At 57.4% G+C, this 17437-nt stretch overlaps 1 protein-coding gene across 2 annotated transcripts in view; it reads left to right on the forward strand.

The window, feature by feature from the left end:
* SCUBE1 (signal peptide, CUB domain and EGF like domain containing 1) overlaps positions 1-17437 on the forward strand; it is a 141048-nt gene that overhangs the window by 69732 nt on the left and 53879 nt on the right. Inside the window, exons 5-7 of one of the 2 annotated variants that reach the window (XM_041757484.1) lie at positions 7527-7652; positions 11788-11904; positions 14430-14519. In XM_041757484.1, the coding sequence (XP_041613418.1) occupies positions 7527-7652; positions 11788-11904; positions 14430-14519 (333 nt within the window). The remainder of the gene's footprint in view (positions 1-7526; positions 7653-11787; positions 11905-14429; positions 14520-17437) is intronic. The other variant, XM_041757485.1, reaches the window with a different exon arrangement.

Consider the following 17437-nt stretch of genomic DNA (forward strand, 5'->3'; position numbering starts at 1 on the left):
CCTAAGTACAAACAGATTGGGCCCACCTCCCCCTACCCTGCTTTAGATGCATCCGTGAACTTTGCTTTGCCAAAGACGCAAGGTGCACACTGCTTGGGGGCAGGCGCTCTCTCTCACGGAGTCTCCAGAAATGATAAAAGGCCTTTGGGAAAAGTAGGCCCTGCTGGGGCAGGGCTGCAGGGACCTGTGCGGGCGCCCAGAGTAGGCAAGAATCGAGGGAGGGACCCATCGCCAGGAAGTACTGGGCGTTCGAGAGCAGAAGGCAGGCGGGGACCGTAGCCCTGTTTCCCAGGCGTGGTGTGGCCCTGGCACATCTTTCCCCACCTGGGTCCAGCCTCCATTTGCTTGCCTGTTGAAATGGACCTGCTGATACCCACTTTGCAGGCTTGTGATGAGGGTTAAGTTAGATGAAAGGGTTGTCAGAGCCCAAGTTCCTACACCACATGTTCTGGAAAACTCAGAAAGGGGCTCCTGATTGTGTCCCAAACCCAGCCCCCCTTCCTCGCAGTCTCTGCCCTCCCTCCAGGCTCCTTTGTCCCTTTCAGGGTGATGGCAGCAGCCTCCCACGTGCTTCTGGCCTGCAGCCTTGCCCCTGCAGCTTGCCTTGAGGGCAGCATCCAGAGATCTTTCTGTCACTTAAGCACACGGCCCGCCCTATTTACAACCTTTCTGTGGCTGCCCTGGCCCCCCCTTGAACTCTTACCCTTAGGCTCACTGGCCCAGAGAAGGGGAGGGCACACTGAGTGAGCCCCTGAGAGGCAGGACCTGTGACTCGCCACCTTAACACGGGTGGAGACTAAGGCTCAGAGGGAAGTGATGGCCCAAAGTCACATGGCAAGTGGCAGAGTCTGAAACTGGACCCAGTGACACGGCAGTGGAGCATCTGTCTCCTCATCGCTCCCTGCCCCATCCCGGGCACAAGGAGACACTCAGTCCGAGTTTGCAGACATAATTGGATTTGGATGGGTTAGATCAAATTAGATTCGACCTGGCGAGCAGCCTGGCCTGATGCACCAGGCCTCTGAAGACCAGGATTTCTGGAAATGACTCTGAAATTCGATCTTATTTCCCTTCTAGGCAAGGAGGTACACAGGGCTCTCTATTGAACTTGGCGCTGCATGGTTAGTTACTCCCCGTATCAGGCTGGGAGCTCGGCCTTCTAGGGTGGAGCCCAGGGGCATTCCCCTGGAGCAGAAGTGCTTGGTACCCAGCACCTCACATGCCTCGGGGTTCACCTGTTCAAATTCACACACCCTCGGCAGTAGCTGTGCTGGTAACACTACCTGTTAGCTCAGGATGGCCCCCCCTGGGAGAGGACAGAGGAAGTGCCCTCCCCTCGGTCCCTGGGGCTGAGGCAGAGGAAGCCACACCTGACTCCAGCTAGTGGAGCTAGTTCCCCGCCCCTGCCCAGGCCCACACCGCCTCAGTCCCTGAGCTGCCACAAGCAGCTGAGGTGAGGAGCTGATGTAGGTCATCCTCGGGTAGGGCTGTGTTAAGGCAGAGGAAGGAGGCTGTCTCACGAGTGACTGCAGAACTTCTCAGAGCCTTTAATGTGTGCTGTGGAGTTCCTGAGGGGCGGTTCATAAAATACACCACTGCACGTGCCACACAGTGCTCTCCGGATCCTCTGTGAGGTGCTCTGAAGTCCAACAGCCTTCGTCTCTCTCCTCTTCCTCCCTCTTTCTCTCCCTCTTTTGCTCTCCCTGTATTTCTTTCAGCCCCCTGTGCTGGGCACTGAGGACACAGACAAGGATAAAGAAGTCCCTTTAAGGTCCCCACAGGGGCAAGGGAGAGTGGGGTGGGAACAGGATGCAGAGGACAAGCAGGTGCAGGGTGGGAGGGCCAGGCTGCTTGGGGGATCCTCGCACTGTTCCCAAAGGCTAAAGGGGTGACACAGGCAGAGTGGAGGCTTCCTGCGAGCCTGATGGCTCTGTAGGTGAGCTGAGGTTCCACCCGCGTGCTCAGTGGCAGCTGGTGCAGGGTCAGAGAAGCCAGGGGTTATGTGCTTTGTTCAGGGGCTGCCCACACAGCTTCGTGGGGGAGGAAGCATCTGAAGTGGCCTCGAATTTTAATAGGTTCTTAATTCTGAAGGTAATTACTAGTAACAGGTACCACTTAACTACCCTAACTCTGGGCCAGATTCCTAGTTCTCTTCACTCCAGGAGGTGCTTGCTGCTGCCAGTCAGCCTTCGGGGGCCTGCAAGTGTAGCACAGTGACCCCAAGGTGAGAGAGAGAGGCTGGGAGCCCAGCAGCCTGTGCTGTAGTCCTGCCATGTGATCTGAGATAGACACATCCCATCTTGGGGCCTCATTTTCCCCATCTGCAAGATAGATGGAAAGATGGACTGCAGGGACCGGTCGAGCCCTGACGATCTGTGGCTCTGCCAGCCAGAACACACATCTTCTTGTGGCCTGCAGCAGCCAGTGTGCCCTGGAGCGAAGGGGTAGGGAATGCAGCTACTGTCTCTGTAGCCAGTGAGGAGCTGAATTACAGGTGCAGAGCAAACTATGACTCTGCCCACCCGCCCCCCCAAGCTGGGTTAGATGGATTAGAACCATCTTCAGGATGGTTGCTAACATGATGGTGACACCCCGATGGCCACCATCTCAGTGAGGAGGTGCCTCCAGAAGCCCTCAGGCTGAGAGGACTCCAGTCTCACATGCAGCTGGCTGTTGATGGCTGCCCTCAGCTGCTTGCTCCATATCAGCCTGTTTCCCAGCGTGGTGGCTCCTTGGGTATCCCAGACCCTCACGGAGGAGGGCAAATTATTCTACTTCCCCTCCCTTCACTATGGGGACATGGAGGATCCCTTCCCATCTGGACAGGGAGATGCCTGAGAGGCTCAGAGCTCAGTCTGCCCTCAGGGGATGGGCAGAGAGTCACACAAAGACCAGAGAGGAGAAATGTGGCCACTATATCAGTGCTGCGAGTGAGGGGAGCACAGGCATCCAGAAGGCTGTTGACTGGCCTAGGGGCCAAGGAGAAGGACACAGGGGCATTCAGCCTTACAGAGCCAGTACCTTCTGGATCACTGCTTTGGGCTGACTGCTTCCTGTAGCATCTAGTCTACAGCAAGCGCAGCCAACAGAGACATCCTCTTAACCCAGTAGAGACAAGAAGTGACAACTGTCTGGAGAACAGGGTGGACAGGAGAGGGGAACACGGGGCTTCAGGCCCAGCTACACCCCCCGAATTCAAACAGCAGGGTCAGCAATTAGCACCCACCCCCACTCCATTCTCCTCTGCAAGGACTCTTCTCAGCCGACTTTCCCCTTGTTTTGGAAAACATCATTTTTTTGTTTGTTTTTAAATATTTTATTTATTCATGAGAGATACAGAGAGAGAAGCAAAGACATAGTCAGGGGAAGAAGAAGCAGGGTCCCTGTGGGGAGCCTGATGCTAGACTCGATCCTAAGACCCTGGGATCACGCCCTGAGCCAAAGGCAGACACTCAACCACTGAGCCATCCAGGCGTCCCAGAAAAATATAGTTTCTAACTTAAAAAATATTAATGTTAAGATGTAATACATTTTTAACTTCTATTGTTACAAATTATTAAATATAAACTTCCCCATTTAATTTCTAGTAAATGCTAATAGCTATAGCATGTCAACACACATGCTATACTCTTCAGGCTCCTCTGTAATTGTCAGAAATGTAAGAAGGTCCCAAAGCCCTCTTGCTGACAATCCAGCGCTGGCCGTGCCCTCGGCTGGAGAAAAAGGGCCCTGTGCCGGGGGGTGGGGGAGGGTGCTCAGTGAGTCATATGACCTCGCTCAGGTCTTTAGGTGGAAGATGGGGAGCCTCTCCTGCCTCTCCCACAATTGTTGAGACCACTTCAGTAGACACACTGAGGCCAGCCCAGCACAGGTGGGGCCCAGGGCCCACACTCCCAGCTCCAAGTCTCCATCGCTTGCTTCCACATTGACTTGGACTGAACACTGGCTTACCCCCCTCCCCCAAATTATCCTTTGCCAGCAAAACAACATCATCTTGGCTCATTATTAAAGTCTAGGTTCTCAGAAAGATAGATTGCCTGATGGCAAGTCCATCGTGTGGGAGAAAGCTGAGTGACTTCTAAAGCTTTACACTCTGTTTAGCATCCAAAGTTCAGGGCCACATTGGCTCCCCAGTGACAAATTTATGGTTAGTGATGATTAGCAGAGCTTCTCGTAAGTTGTGTTTCCTTGGCTGGGAATGGAAATTCAATCTCCCTTTCTTCATCACATATCAGCCTGAGCTTAAACAGGGGCCCTTGGGCTCTTCCCAGCTTAGGAAGAAAGCACAGATCTGTTTGAGTGGCATCGATTGCTGGTGCCAGCCACAGGACCACCCTGAGAGATTAACGTGGGGTGGTGACTTGGGGTAACATGGGCAGTAGTCAGGAAGCCCTGTGGAACCGGAGAATTTGAGACAGGTCTAGGATTTTGTTTGTGGAAGACAGAAGAGGCAAGGGCGTGGGTGGGGCACTCCCGGAGGCTGGTCAGTAGGGATTGTAGGCCCATGGGATACGAGTAGTCAATGGCAGGAGACAACGCTGGGAAGAGGCTGGGAGGGCAACTCCTTGTATGTCCGTGGGCACCAGGGAGCCAGAAAAAACACACAAGGAGTGAAGGACGATGCTGGACTCAGCCTGCCATTAACATAGCCCCTGATGATGGTCAGGAAGAAAAATATAGTTTCTAACTTAAAAAATATTAATGTTAAGATGTAATACATTTTTAACTTCTATTGTTACAAATTATTACCGTTTGGTGGCCCCTACCCACTGGCCAACCCCTCTGGGCAGCGAGGCTCTCAGAAGACCTGATGAGAGGCTGCATATGTCTCAGTGGTCCAGGAGATCTTCTCAACCAACAGCCTCCTCTGAGGAGGGGCTGCCCAGCCTACCCCAGGTCCCCCCGAGGAGCTACGCTTTCTCTAGATCTGCAGAAGGCACCGGGCTTCAGAACTCAGTGGCCCCCATAGAAAGATCTAGTGTGACAGCACCTACCCTGTCTTGTCTGTGAGGCAGAGCTTATTGCTCCCACTTCACAGAAGTGGTTTTCTCTGAGACACACAACTAGTGAGAGGCCAGACTCATACCCACAGCTGCCTGACTTTACAGTGATCTAAGAATAGCCATAGGTTCGCAAGGGCCAGTGCTAGTGCTGCACCTCTTCCCCACTGCGCCTTCGGGGACCTCTCCTGGTAGCTTGGGCATTCACACCGCAGAAACAGGCAGGTGAGGTGAATCAGCCCCCACCCCCGCCAGCTGTCCACACCTCCCTCCAATGCCGCTCTGCAAGGTGTGCGCATGTGCTGCTGTGGGATTCAGGGAGAGTGGGGCGTCCCTCCATATGCCCTGGAAGCTTCCTGTGAGGAGCCCTGGCACTGAAGTGCATCGTTTGGTCAGCTTTTGGGTAGTGGGTCAGCTTTTGGGTAGTGGGTCAACCCGCATCAGTCTGGCAGCGTGGTCTGAGTGAGAAAATCCAGGGGAGGCCAGAGGTCAGCGTGCTGAGCACAGCACAGGCTTCACTCGGTGCCATCTCACCATTTCATTGAAGTTTAGACTTTTTAAAAATCTTCGTTGTAGCTGCCAGCGTGTGTTTTGGGTATGTTAGATCTCAGTTGCCCCAGGCCCGTGCTTACAGCGGGCAGGGTCAAGCCTGAGCTGGTCCTGGCCCACCTGGGGAAGGGAGGCCGCCAGCGTGCCCCCGCTGCGGTTTCCTCCCCCTCTCTCCAGGGCTGACTCCTCTTGTGTCGGACATGGAAGTAAGGTCTCAGGGCGCCGTGTGGGCGGACAACAGCCCTTCCTTTCATCTGCCTTTAGCTTCTTGATGGACTTGTGACCTACAACCTCTCACTTGACCCCTGATGACCTCATAAATTCTGGAAACTCCTCACAAATCACCATGAAGATAAACATTAACTGGGGTCATCTGAAGGGGGTCCAAGCTACTCCAAGCAGGCAGGGAGGGAAGATCAAGTCTCCCGAGGCTGGAGAGAAGGGGGGCGTCCCAGGAACCATGGGTGACTGAGGGAGAGGCAAATGGCCCACCCAGGGGACCCCATTGTCCCTGTCATGCCCGAGCCCTCAGAGCGCATTTCAGTGTAGTTCTCAGCATGCACGGACTGGAGGCCAAGCCCCTAGAGGCTTGAGGTGAATGGTCCACGGTCCCTGTCCTGGAGAGCCAGGGCAGCCCGGCTCTGCACTCCCACTCTCTTGGGGGCAGGAGTGGGACAGAGGTTTGCAGTCTGAGGCACTGGTCCCAGTCTTTGTGGTGCCTCTCAGTGCCCCGAGGGCTTTGGGGCAGGTGTCTTAACCCTGGTTTCCCCACCTCTGAAGGGGGTGCTTGCCCATATAGGGGCAAGGGGCCCCAGAACGCACCCAGATCATTGCTGCTGCCTCGGGGCTAGTGCTAGAGTAGAGTCTTGGGAAGCCTGGGAGGAGAGGAGTGGGGACCCCAACCAGCCCGGAGGACAAGCAGGAAGGGCAGAATGGGCAGGGCTCCAGATAAAACAGCCCCCTGCAGCTAGAGGGTGGGTACACTAGCAGGGGGCGGCCCAGCCCTGGCACTCTGGGGCAGTCACCCCGTTCTGAGGAGGGCTGCTGCTAGCTGCCCTTGTAGGTGAGGCTTCCTAGAACAAGGTACCCGAGGTTTGCACACATAAGAGGAAACCTGCCAAGCAGCAGGAATGTTGGGCAAAGATCTCGGAAATGGTGACACGTGTGTTCCTGGACTTGAAACATGCTCTGTGGGGTACAGGGGTGTGCAGGCCGAGCTGGAAGCCAACACCAGATCATGCAGGGCTCCACACTTGAGAGTGAGGGTTCCAGGTTCCCGGGAGCACTGCCATGACCAGGCATGGAAAGAGACCCCCTCTGGCAGCTGGTAGGGGGTGGTATGTAGTTCAGGGCACAGCTGTGGGGCTGCTGAGGACGAGCCTCTGCTGCCCTGAGGTCCAGCAGACCAGCACTGCAGTCTCTGGCTAGTGCAGGCACGCAGTGAGGAGTGGCCGTGTGGGACAGTGCCCCCCCCCCACCCCGGGGCACAACTGCAGGCCCACCAGGGCACATCTACCTAGGGCCACTGCCCGCCCACCCAGTCCCCTGACCCAGCAGCACTCCTCTCTTGGCCCAGCCCACAACCAAAGTCTCCCACTGTCTCACAGGGACTGGACACTGCCACATGCCACCCCCACCTGCCTTAGGAAACTGTCCGAAACCCTGCTTGTATGTGGTTCTGTGATCTGACCTAGGGCAGGGGCACTACTTCCATGGGTCCCCTGGAGTCACAGTGCTGCTCTCAGAGCGAGGCCTGGGACCACTGTGACCTGGACACAGTGTCCTTGGTTCCTCCCCGAGCGTGCTCCATGAGGGTGGCTAGGTGTACACCCCTGCGTGTGGATGGTGTGCATGCTAACAGCAGCCCAGTGACACTGCATTTGATGGTGACATCATATGGGCCACCTCTCTTCAGCCTGAAATTTCTCTCTCTTCCCTCCCCCCGGTCCCCTATCCCTCTCGTCTGTCTCTTCCCAGAGGGTATGAACTGCATGAACAAAGACCACGGCTGTGCCCACATCTGCCGGGAGACGCCCAAAGGTGGGGTGGCCTGTGACTGCAGGCCCGGCTTTGACCTTGCCCAAAACCAGAAGGACTGCACACGTAGGTAGATGGAGGCAAATGGGTCAGACATCCCCACGCGTCTCCTGCCATTGCTTTATGGGGGGCGGGGTGGGTGTCTGTCTGTCCAGTCTACTGGACGTTGCCCAGGGAGGGCACTCAGCCCCTTGGGGTGGAGAGAAGGACAAGGTCCTTGAAGCTGGGGAGGCATGAGGGACGGGGGTTGTGAACTCTGGACACAGCGTTTTCCCCACCTGGCGTAACACCACCGACAGCCCCAGAGTGGGACCCTGCTCAGTAGCCCTGCGGTGCCCACCGTAACCCCGACCCCAGAGACCCACAGGCCCCTGAGCCTGAGCTCTTGGGTGGGGATGGAGGTCCATGCTACAGAGGTCTCTGGCTTCTAGGTGGAGCAGGGCAGCCCTTGGTGGAACTGGGTGGTAGGAAGAGGGAAAGGAGCTGGGCGGGGGGGAGGGGGGGGTGTCCCAGCCCAGCCTGTGCTGACCTTATTTCCAGGATCACAGAGCAGAGCTTTGCCGTCTGCCCCTGCAGGGCCCACTGTAAATTGTGATGCCCTGTGAGATCTGGGGTGAATGAGGCCTCTGGCCCAAGGTGCCTCACCCTGGAGGGCAGCTGGCATGGGCTCTGACGTTATGCAGCCTCTCAATGTGGTCACCCTGCTCCGCAGGAGGAGTGGGAGCCAGCAAACCAAGTAGGACCAGGGCTGAACACACAAGTCCTCAAGAGCTTCTGACCGGGCTGCCAGCAGCTGCGGAGCAGGTGGGGGGGGCATCTGCTCACTGGGCAGCTGCCATACCTGTACTGGTGCCAGGTTTGCTCTATGGGTACAGAGAGCTGAGGGAGACTGCTATGAGCACTGCTCACATCTGGCCAGAGACAAATACTTCATTCCAGGCCCGCTTTCTGATGCAGAGAAATAGAGTGGAGGAGTCCGAATCCCACTCCCAGTAGGGAAAGCAGCCCCTACCTCGCCACCGGAATGGGAGCCTGAACTGACCAGCTCTCACCAAGAGCATGGCCTTCCTTTCCATCCTTTATTCTGTGGAGAAGAAACAGCTGGCCCTGGCTGGCTCACCAGCCCCAGTCTTTGTCCCAGTTGTCATCAGCTGCCTCTGGGCGCCTGCCACACCTGTCCTAACCCATGCTCTCCCCAGTCACCAGGGTCTAGGGGACCCACACGCACTAGACGCAGTGCCTGTCTCCACAGAGCTCATGCTCCAGTCCCCCACCTTAGGATTTGTCCACTCCCCAAAGTGAAGATGCTTCCTTCTGGCCAGGTACATGCTGAGATGTGGCCAGCCTTCCTCTTTGTTCCTGGGCTTTCCTGTATGTGGTCACTGCGGGCAGGTGCCTGGCTCCAGCCCCATGACTCCAGCCAGGCCTTCCTGTCCTCTACACAAGACGATTCCTTTAGCTACAGAGAAACTGCTGCCACCTGGCACCCTTCATAACAGAAAGTGAGGAACTCCAGCTCTCCCAGTCCTCCAGACGACAGCCAAGGACAAGCATGTGTGGAGTGGGCAGGCCTGTTGACAGGCTCAGCTGGAAGTAAAGAGTGTTCCTTTACTCAGCAAGACTGGCCAAGCCCTGAGCTGGGTGCTGGGGAAAGAGCCGCAGGCCACAGGCAGTGGCTGGGACTGACTGACCCATCTGGGATGAGCACTGCAAGGGGACAGTTTGCTCAGAGGCCATCTCCTGAAGGGCCTGATGCGAGAAGTCAGGGACAAGTCAGGGCTCTCTGAGTAGCAAAGCTATCCCCACGCCCATTCCTACCCGAGAAGAGAACTAAGCCCTTGCCCCCAGTGTTTGCTGGTGGAAGAAGCAGCAGCCCCACCCCTCTACTCAGTGGCTGGGTATCTCCAAGCTGTATGGAGAATCTGATAGCAATCCTGGGGCCAAGGAGCATGTGAACACACTGCAGCCCTCCCATGAAGGGTCTGCGCAGACGGCCATCACTCCAGTCAGCTTTGGTTCCTGCTGCCAGGTCAACATGCAGAGTTCATGCGACATTAGCACTGAGGCTCTCCCTCTAGCCCTCGAGGCCAGGTGAAATCTAGGAAATTCTAGATCTGGATTTGGGTTGAGGGCCGAGGCCTAGCCTAGCCAGCCTCTGCGGGCCAGCAGGACCACAAGGTCTCTGCACCAAACTCTCATCTTTCCAGAGTACAGGACCCACCCAGGACGAGAGGTTTTCTCCAACCCTTTTTGGTTGTCCCAGAGCTCAGGATGCCAGTAGTATCTCCCAGTACAAGCTCCATGTAGGCTGTCTAGGTACTCATGAGTTTGGCCCTTGGGGTCCATGAGATGCACAAACCCGTGTGAGAGGTGTGGGACCCTAAGCATGGTCCTCCCTCAAGTTGCCTGCATCTCCTCAGAGTCACTTGTAGGGCACGGCCCATTTCTGGGAGCCCAGAGCTTGGAAAGAACCATCTACAGCATTCTCACGGCCTCAACACCACTCCACCCTGGAAAGGCACATGATGTTCAGGCCAAGGCAGGGCTGTGCCTGGGGCTCTGCCCTCACCTGAGATCTATGCTACTCCATACTCTTGGCTTCCCTGGGGTTCTTCCTAGGCAGAGAGATGAGCTGTTTCAGAGATGAGAGAGTGTGATGGCAGGCCACCAGGCTCCCCAGGAAAACCAAGGCAAGAGATGCTCCTCTGGAGAAAGGGCCAGAAGGCTTTGTGCTCCACGCCCCAGCTGTGCTTCCTGAAGCAGTTTGGCAGGGCCTTGAAAGGTCCCAGAAGTTGGGCCTGTTCTGTGAATGCGACATTAGCTCTCTGTGGATGAGGCAGCCCCAAGAGCCCCTCTCTGGTTGTGAGGACAGCGTCGGTTCACATCCTTCTCAGCTGCCAGGGAGACGGCATGTGCTGCAAGGGTCGCCGCCATCCCTGGGGCAGATGGCAGATGCCCTGGGGGCCGTGTGCTGTGCCCCTGGTGAGCACGCTACCTGGGAGAGGCAGCTGCGGGACTCCGCTCTGGAATGCTTGGGCTCCATCTCCAGGAGCTGCCACCCCAGGGCTTCCCTCTGGCACCAGCCCTGCTCGTGAGCCCACCTACCAGAACAGCATTAATCCCAGTTGCCAGTTCAGAATTTTCAGCTTGATTGGTCTGAGATTTATTTTTGCATATTTGATCTTTAGGGTTTTGCCAAACAAATTAAGAGTGTAGGTGGAACTGTAGACAAGGTATTGGAGAAGACACCCTGTCCTTGAGGTCCTGGCATGCCATTTGCATACAGGTGATAGACACCCTGTTGTCTTTCTAGCTGAGTAAAGCAGGGGCTGCAAGAGCCTCTCCCATTGAGATCTAGGATCTGCTCTCACCCTAAAATGTGGTAACAAGTGGTTTTCTTTTTAAATAAACTTGAATTTATCATTTTTCCTACTTCAGACTGGCTCCTTTTTGTTCAGCCCCTTTCAACCGACCCAGGTTGCTAATGCTGTGAAACAGTTTAGGATTCTGGGCTGAAGGCCGCCAGCTCCTCTAGGCCACAGACACTGCAAACTATGGAACATATTAAATAAAAGGTCATTTTTTCCAAAGTGCACGAAAGGACATTAATTTGCCTATGTCCCGGCTGTCTGGAAATTGCCTTGGGAGGATCCGGGCTCTGAGGGGACAGAGGTTGAGACGGCTGCTGGGACTAGGACAGACTAGACTTCTGCAGGGACACCCCTCCACATGCCCAAGACCCAAGCAGAGAACAAGCTGTGCAAGAACTGAATGTCTCCCATCAACACAGGCCCACTGCTACCTTCTCCCACCTTGCAGAGGATTACTACCATTAACAGACATTTGTCCCATCAGGACAGGCAGTTTCTAAGTGTCTGTGGGACCTAGGATGTATAAAATTATCTATCCCATTCCTCTCTTCACCTGACATCCCGAGTCTGTCAGCTGGTGCCAGCTCTGTTTGAAGCCCACACGACCCAAGTCCATTCCCAACTCACCCCAGTTCACGTCTAGGGAACAAGCAGTTCCACCTGAGACCCTGGGGGGGCTGAGGTCCTGGGAAACGTGTGCCTGTTCACTAATTATCTTATACCATCACTTTGCTCCCCTTCCCTTAAGAGAAACCACCAATACCAGTAAACTAATCGTCTTTGTTGTCATTCCTTTTATACACACGTATGTACACTTTGGGCCTAACTAGTAACCTGTAACTATGGAAACGGAGGCTGCCAGCACAGCTGTGAGGACACGGACACAGGCCCCATGTGTGGCTGCCACCAGAAGTATGCCCTCCACTCAGACGGTCGGACATGCATCGGTAAGTACGCACCTTTGCCAGGTGCTGGCACCCTTGTGCCACTCTGCCCCCCCCCATAGGGTGCGCTGTGTGGCCCTGAGGCTAGCCAGCACCCCACTGTGTCCCGGTTTCCAAGAAGGAAGCTTAAGGGAACAAGAAAAGGAGCACCCCACGGCACTGATGGGGCTGGGAAATGTCCCCAAGGGAAGCCTCCTGCAGAGATTTCTCCAGGGCCATCCAGCCACCCAGGACCAAGCATCTCTGCTTCGTGTCACTGTGGGTTTTCTGCGGGTCCTCTTCCTCAACATGGGGGATGGTCTGTAGGGAGGAGGGTGGGGTGTCTGCCTGAGGAGGGCAGCTTGTTTTTAAAGCACAGGGGTTTCTTCCCCTGATGGGAGGACACACAGCACATCCATTTAACCTGCACATCGGGCAACATGAGCTGCCCGCCAGTCTGGAAAACCAAGAGGTTTTCTCAGAAAGTGGCTTTAAGTCTTCATTGCCTAGACCAGGGGAGACGGATGGGAGAATCCCGGGGGGCTCTGGGTGTTAACTGCTTTCCACTCCTGAGCTAACGGGGTTCTCGCCGGACTTCTTCTCCCAGCTGGATCCCTTCTTCTCAGCGATGCCCCTTCTGTCACCTTACCTGTCCCATGGAGTCTCAATTTGAGTTTTGGTCACCTCCTTCCTCCTGTTCCTTATTTGCAAGAGGAAGGTAGAGTATTTGTGGTTACCTCATGCCATAATCAGTAGTAGCTTCTCTCCCCACTCAAAAATAACAGCAAATCTCTCAACTGAGAAAAAGAAGAATTTCAAAGTTGGTATCCACCCAACTTTGTTCATCCTCTGCTTTCTTTCTCTTCAATGTTGGCCAACTTCAGAAGCCCACAGTCAGTTACCATATTCTTTTTTAACGGGGAGCCCCCATCTCTTATTACCAACTCTGAAGCTATTTCTGGAGGGACTTTCAAGTAACAAAACTGGGGTGGCAAGCAAGCTAAGCTGTGAAGCCAGAGTCCGCTGTTGCATCCTGTCCCTGTGACTGCTCCCCCGTACTCCGGGGAGCCCGGCGGTGGGGAAGGGGGTGCCAGGGCGGGCCACCAGCGTCTCACCCCAGTCCCGGCTGTCATCCTGGGAGCTGCTGCCCGCGTGGTTCTCCCCTTCCTCTGTGTGGTCTCCTCTCAAACGGCCGTTTTGGTTTAATTTTATCTCATTCCTCCCGCTTTTCTGGTGATGGTCCCTGATTGCCTGTCTTGTCTGATAACTGACGTTCATTAATTATTTTCAGAGCCAAAAGCCAAACCAAACCAAACAACAACAACAAAAAAAACAAAAAAAACTTTTTTTTTTTTTTCTCAAAGCAAAACCTGGTCTTAGACCAGTGTCTCTATTGCAGCCTGATCCCATCTAGAACCTCCTCTCCCGCCTCTCTCCCTGTCTCCACTGTCCTGCTGGGGGGCCTCCCGGCCCACCGGCCCCTTCCTGTCTCGTCCGCTGGGTCTCCCCACTGTTTGTGTCTGCAGTGCAGCCGCCTCTGCCGGCCACAGGACCAGTGCACACAGCTGCCGGCCAGACACACCCAGCTTCGTCTAACACATCTTGTCTTTGTCCACCTGACTCATCCTTTCTCATTTTTTTTATCTTTTAGTGTCTGCTGCATGTGAAGGTCCCTGCTTGGATCTACTTTCTAACATAACCTCCCTTAGCCCCTGCCCCCTTGCCTCCCCTTAGAGGCCGTCTGGACCCAGCTCCTGGGCCAGTGCTCCCTGCTGCCTCAGCTCACTGCCGCTCGGGTTCTCCCTCTCGGGAGCCAACGTGTCCACATGTCCCACTGAGCAGAGGACGGCCAAACAGCTAACCTCACGCGCTCCTCCACGGGCAGCATCCTGGCGAAGCGCCTCGCCCAGCGGCCAGAATGCTCCCGGGCCACCGCCCGGCCCTCCGCACGCTCCTAAAACGACTGACCCACCTGTGCGGCCCCTCCTCAAGCCCTGAATGTCTCGCTCTAGTCCTCTATAGACAAGCAGGCAACCAGCGCTGCCCAAATCGAGCCCCCGTTTTTTTTTCTGTCTGTTCGGTTGGATCCATTGTTGTGTGTGGTGTTTGTTCCTCTGTGCGTTTTGTTCTTAACTCTGCATGAGTGTCTGACACGCTTTTCCTGCCCTGGAGACGGGGCGCCTGCTGTGTAGGCACCGCCATCACCGGACCTCGCGGCCCTGTCCCTTTGTCCTGTGCCTCGTCCTGCCTGCCCGCCCTGCCTGCGCGCCCAGGCGCTGTGTCCGCTTCTGCGCCGCCCGCGCCGCGCCGGGGCCTGTCCACTCGGACCTCGGCCGCCTCCGCGTGCTCGCGGCGGGGCCCGGCATCCCGGCCGCGTCCCTGTGTGGTCGTCCCCGCTCTGCACCCGCCCTGCTGCCCCCCGCCCCCGAACCCGCCAGCTCGGAGGCTCCCGGGATTCGCGCCCCGCCGAGAGGCTGAGTGTCGTGGGCCGCGGGAAGTGGGCTGGCATTAACCACCGGCTCCGTGTTTGTCCCTTACTTGTGTTTTAGAGAAGGATGAGGCTGCAATTGAGCGCTCTCAGTTCAATGCCACGTCAGTAGCTGATGTGGACAAGCGGGTGAAACGGCGGCTCCTCATGGGTAACACTTTTCTTCCACTTCCTTTGTTGTGCTCGCGCCTTTGTCCGCGTGTGTGCGCATGCGCGTGCTGCTGTGTCGGTCTGTGCGTGCGTGCCGGCGCGCGGGGTGTGCGTGCGTGCGTGCGTGCCGGCGCGTGGGGTGTGGGTGCGTGCGTGCGTGCGTGCGTGCCGGCGCGCGGGGTGTGGGTGCGTGCGTGCGTGCGTGTCGGCGCGCGGGTGTGCGTGGGCGAGCGGCTGCGTGTGCCGAGTGCCCACGTGCGTGCGGTGGCGCGTGCCGCGTGAGTGGGGGCTCCTGCCCGTGACGCGTGTGTTCGTGTGTGTTTGTAGCGAAGGACCCAGAGCCAGTGTCTCGCGGCCTCCGCGGGGACGCGGGTGCTCGAGCCCCTGTCCGGGCGGGTCGCCCCAGGTCACGCAGGCAGCGTCCGCCAGGCGGCCCCGGCCCCGAGGCACAGAAGGAAGGGGGGCTGAGCGCAGGGCCCTCCCGCCTCCCTGCGGAGGGGAGAGGCCACACCCGGTCCGAGGCTGGCTCTGGGCTTGGGAGACCTGCCACCCGGAGAGGGCGGGACGGTCAGGGCCCCGGGGGGAAAGCGGGGCTCCCGGGGCTCCCGCCTCCGTGACCGGCCCGGCCAGGGGCGGGCGGCAGTGGGCAGCCCTGGCCCACCTTTCCCTGGCCCCGCTCCCGGCACCTGCGTGCGTGGGACGGGGAGTCAGGGCGGGTGTGATGTGGGCTGGATCCAGATGCTGGGAGGCTCACCCAGAGCCAGCTGGTGCTGCTCGGGGTGGCGTGGGAGGCCTGCCAGCGTGGGGGGAGGGGGAGGGACGCGGCTGCTCTTCCGAGGAGCTCGGTCCGGAGAGCCGCAGAGCCAGTCTGCCCCTCGGTTCTGCGGCTCTGCGCTCGCCGGCCGGCCCCGGGGGGTGACAGCTCCCCAGGCCTCTGAGCACAGGAACCCTGGCGCTCCAGGGTGGCTTAGGATGGTCACAAGTGTCTGCGGGTTCTCTGATGGGTCAGGCCGTCCTTGGAGGCTACGGGGCCAGCTGGTGTATTTCCCACGTCCTGCAGGAGGAAGCAGGCTCATCGGGTGCCCTGGCTTGCCCAAAGCACGTCCCTGTACAGCTGCAGCTAGCCGGGAGCCCATACCTGTGTGGCCTGTCCCAAGTGGCAGCATCCCAGGACTGTACAAGTTAGGGCCACAGGCCCCTGGGGAGGTCCCCTTCGTGCGTGGCCCTCACATGGATCTCAGAAGAATCCAGGCACCTATGGAGAAGTGAGCCCTACATGGGGCCATGGGAGGGATGTGGCCTTCCATGTGGGGAGAAGGCTTGAAGCCCGCCCTCCCCGGTGAGGCAGTGAGAGCAAAGGCGACCCGGGCTGGCTGATGACAGTGCTCTGGGCAGCCCGAGGTCCTTGCTGGGCAGGACAGGCACAGCCCTGTTTGTCGAGTGAGACACTAAGGTCCAGAGAGTCTGGAAGATTCACCTCTGGTCACACAGGCAGAAGGGACAAGGTTTGTCTGGAAGCCCCTCTCCACAAGTTCTCTGGACAGGGCTGTTGTGTTGACTTGGACCATCTGGGTCGGCCTGGAAAGGGCTGGGAATGGCCGAGGGGTGGCCGTGGAGGCCCCAGCAAGCAGGTGTGCCCACTACCATCCAGGAGGGTGTGGCTGGAGGTGGGTGGTGGAAACCTAAGACTTGCTGGTGCTCTGAGGCCACACAGAGACCCCTCAGCCTCACTTACTGGACGAGGTGGGCATGGCTGCCCAGGACCAGAGCTCCAGAGCAGGAGCAAGAACTGGGCCCCCAGATGCCCTGTACCCCTCCCCAAAGGCTGATGGCAGAAGAGGGCTGAGCTGAACTGGCGTCACGCAGGCAGGTGGCGAGACGGAGACAAGAGCTGTGGACTTGCTTTTTCTAATTAGAGTCCGTGGGGAAGAGCCTGGAGCGGAATCAGGGAGGTGAAAAGGGACGAACTGAGAATACTAGTGCCCTCAGCCCAGGTCTGGGAGGCAGAGTTGGGGGAGCAGATTGGGGGCCTCCACACCAGGCGTTGGAAGGGACCAAGGAAAAGGATGATGGTTGCCCTGACCTGAATTCCCACCTCTCTGACCATAAGAAGCCCCTCACACATCACTTTAGAGCTCATCCTGCCCCACAGGCAGAAAAGGCCTGTCTCTCCACAACACTTACAGCACAGGACGAGCCCCCATGCCCAAGCTAAGCAACCATCCTCAGAGGCTTCCATGAAAGATGCCATCCAGAGCACTGGTGAGTGTGAGCCCCTCCCGCAAGGGCTCATAACTCTTAGCACCTGTCTCCTCTGAGAGCAGCTGTGTGGCACAGACTTGGGATCCTTTCGGACTTCAGGCTGTAACTAGGAGCCCTCGGTGAGGATGGCTGCTCCCAAACTGTATTAGTAGAGGCAAGGGAGGTGACCATCCCTGTCGTGCCCTGTGCCGGTCAGAGCACACCCAGGGCATCGTGTTCAGGACCCAGCCCTGCACGGAGAGAGTAGCCTAGACAGTGAGGGGAACCAGAGTTGGGTCAGCATCGTTGGCCTGTGGGACGGGGCACAGGCAGTTTATCCCAGTGGATCCTGAGGCTGGTGGGGGTAGGACCTCGTTCTGTGGCCCAGGAGCAGAGGAGGAAGGCAAGATCCTGAGGAAGGAGTTTGACGGCAAGGTCAGACCCAGGACTGCTCAGCATCTGTGCCCCCTGGACGGCTGCACTGGCCAGCTCTTCCTCAAAGAGCAGAGAAGTGACTAGCGAGGGAGGGTGGCACTCGAATGCCCTGGAACGGTCTGCTATGAGTAGGGCCCATTGTAGTCCTGGTGCAGGGTTCCTCCAGAGCAGGGCATGTGTGCTGCAGCCATCTGGTGGCTGAGATCCACCCTGGCACCCCTGAGATGCCAGTTAATCTCTTGT

Source organism: Vulpes lagopus, chromosome 5, assembly GCF_018345385.1.
Source record: "Vulpes lagopus strain Blue_001 chromosome 5, ASM1834538v1, whole genome shotgun sequence".
In the NCBI taxonomy this organism is placed as follows: domain Eukaryota; kingdom Metazoa; phylum Chordata; class Mammalia; order Carnivora; family Canidae; genus Vulpes; species Vulpes lagopus.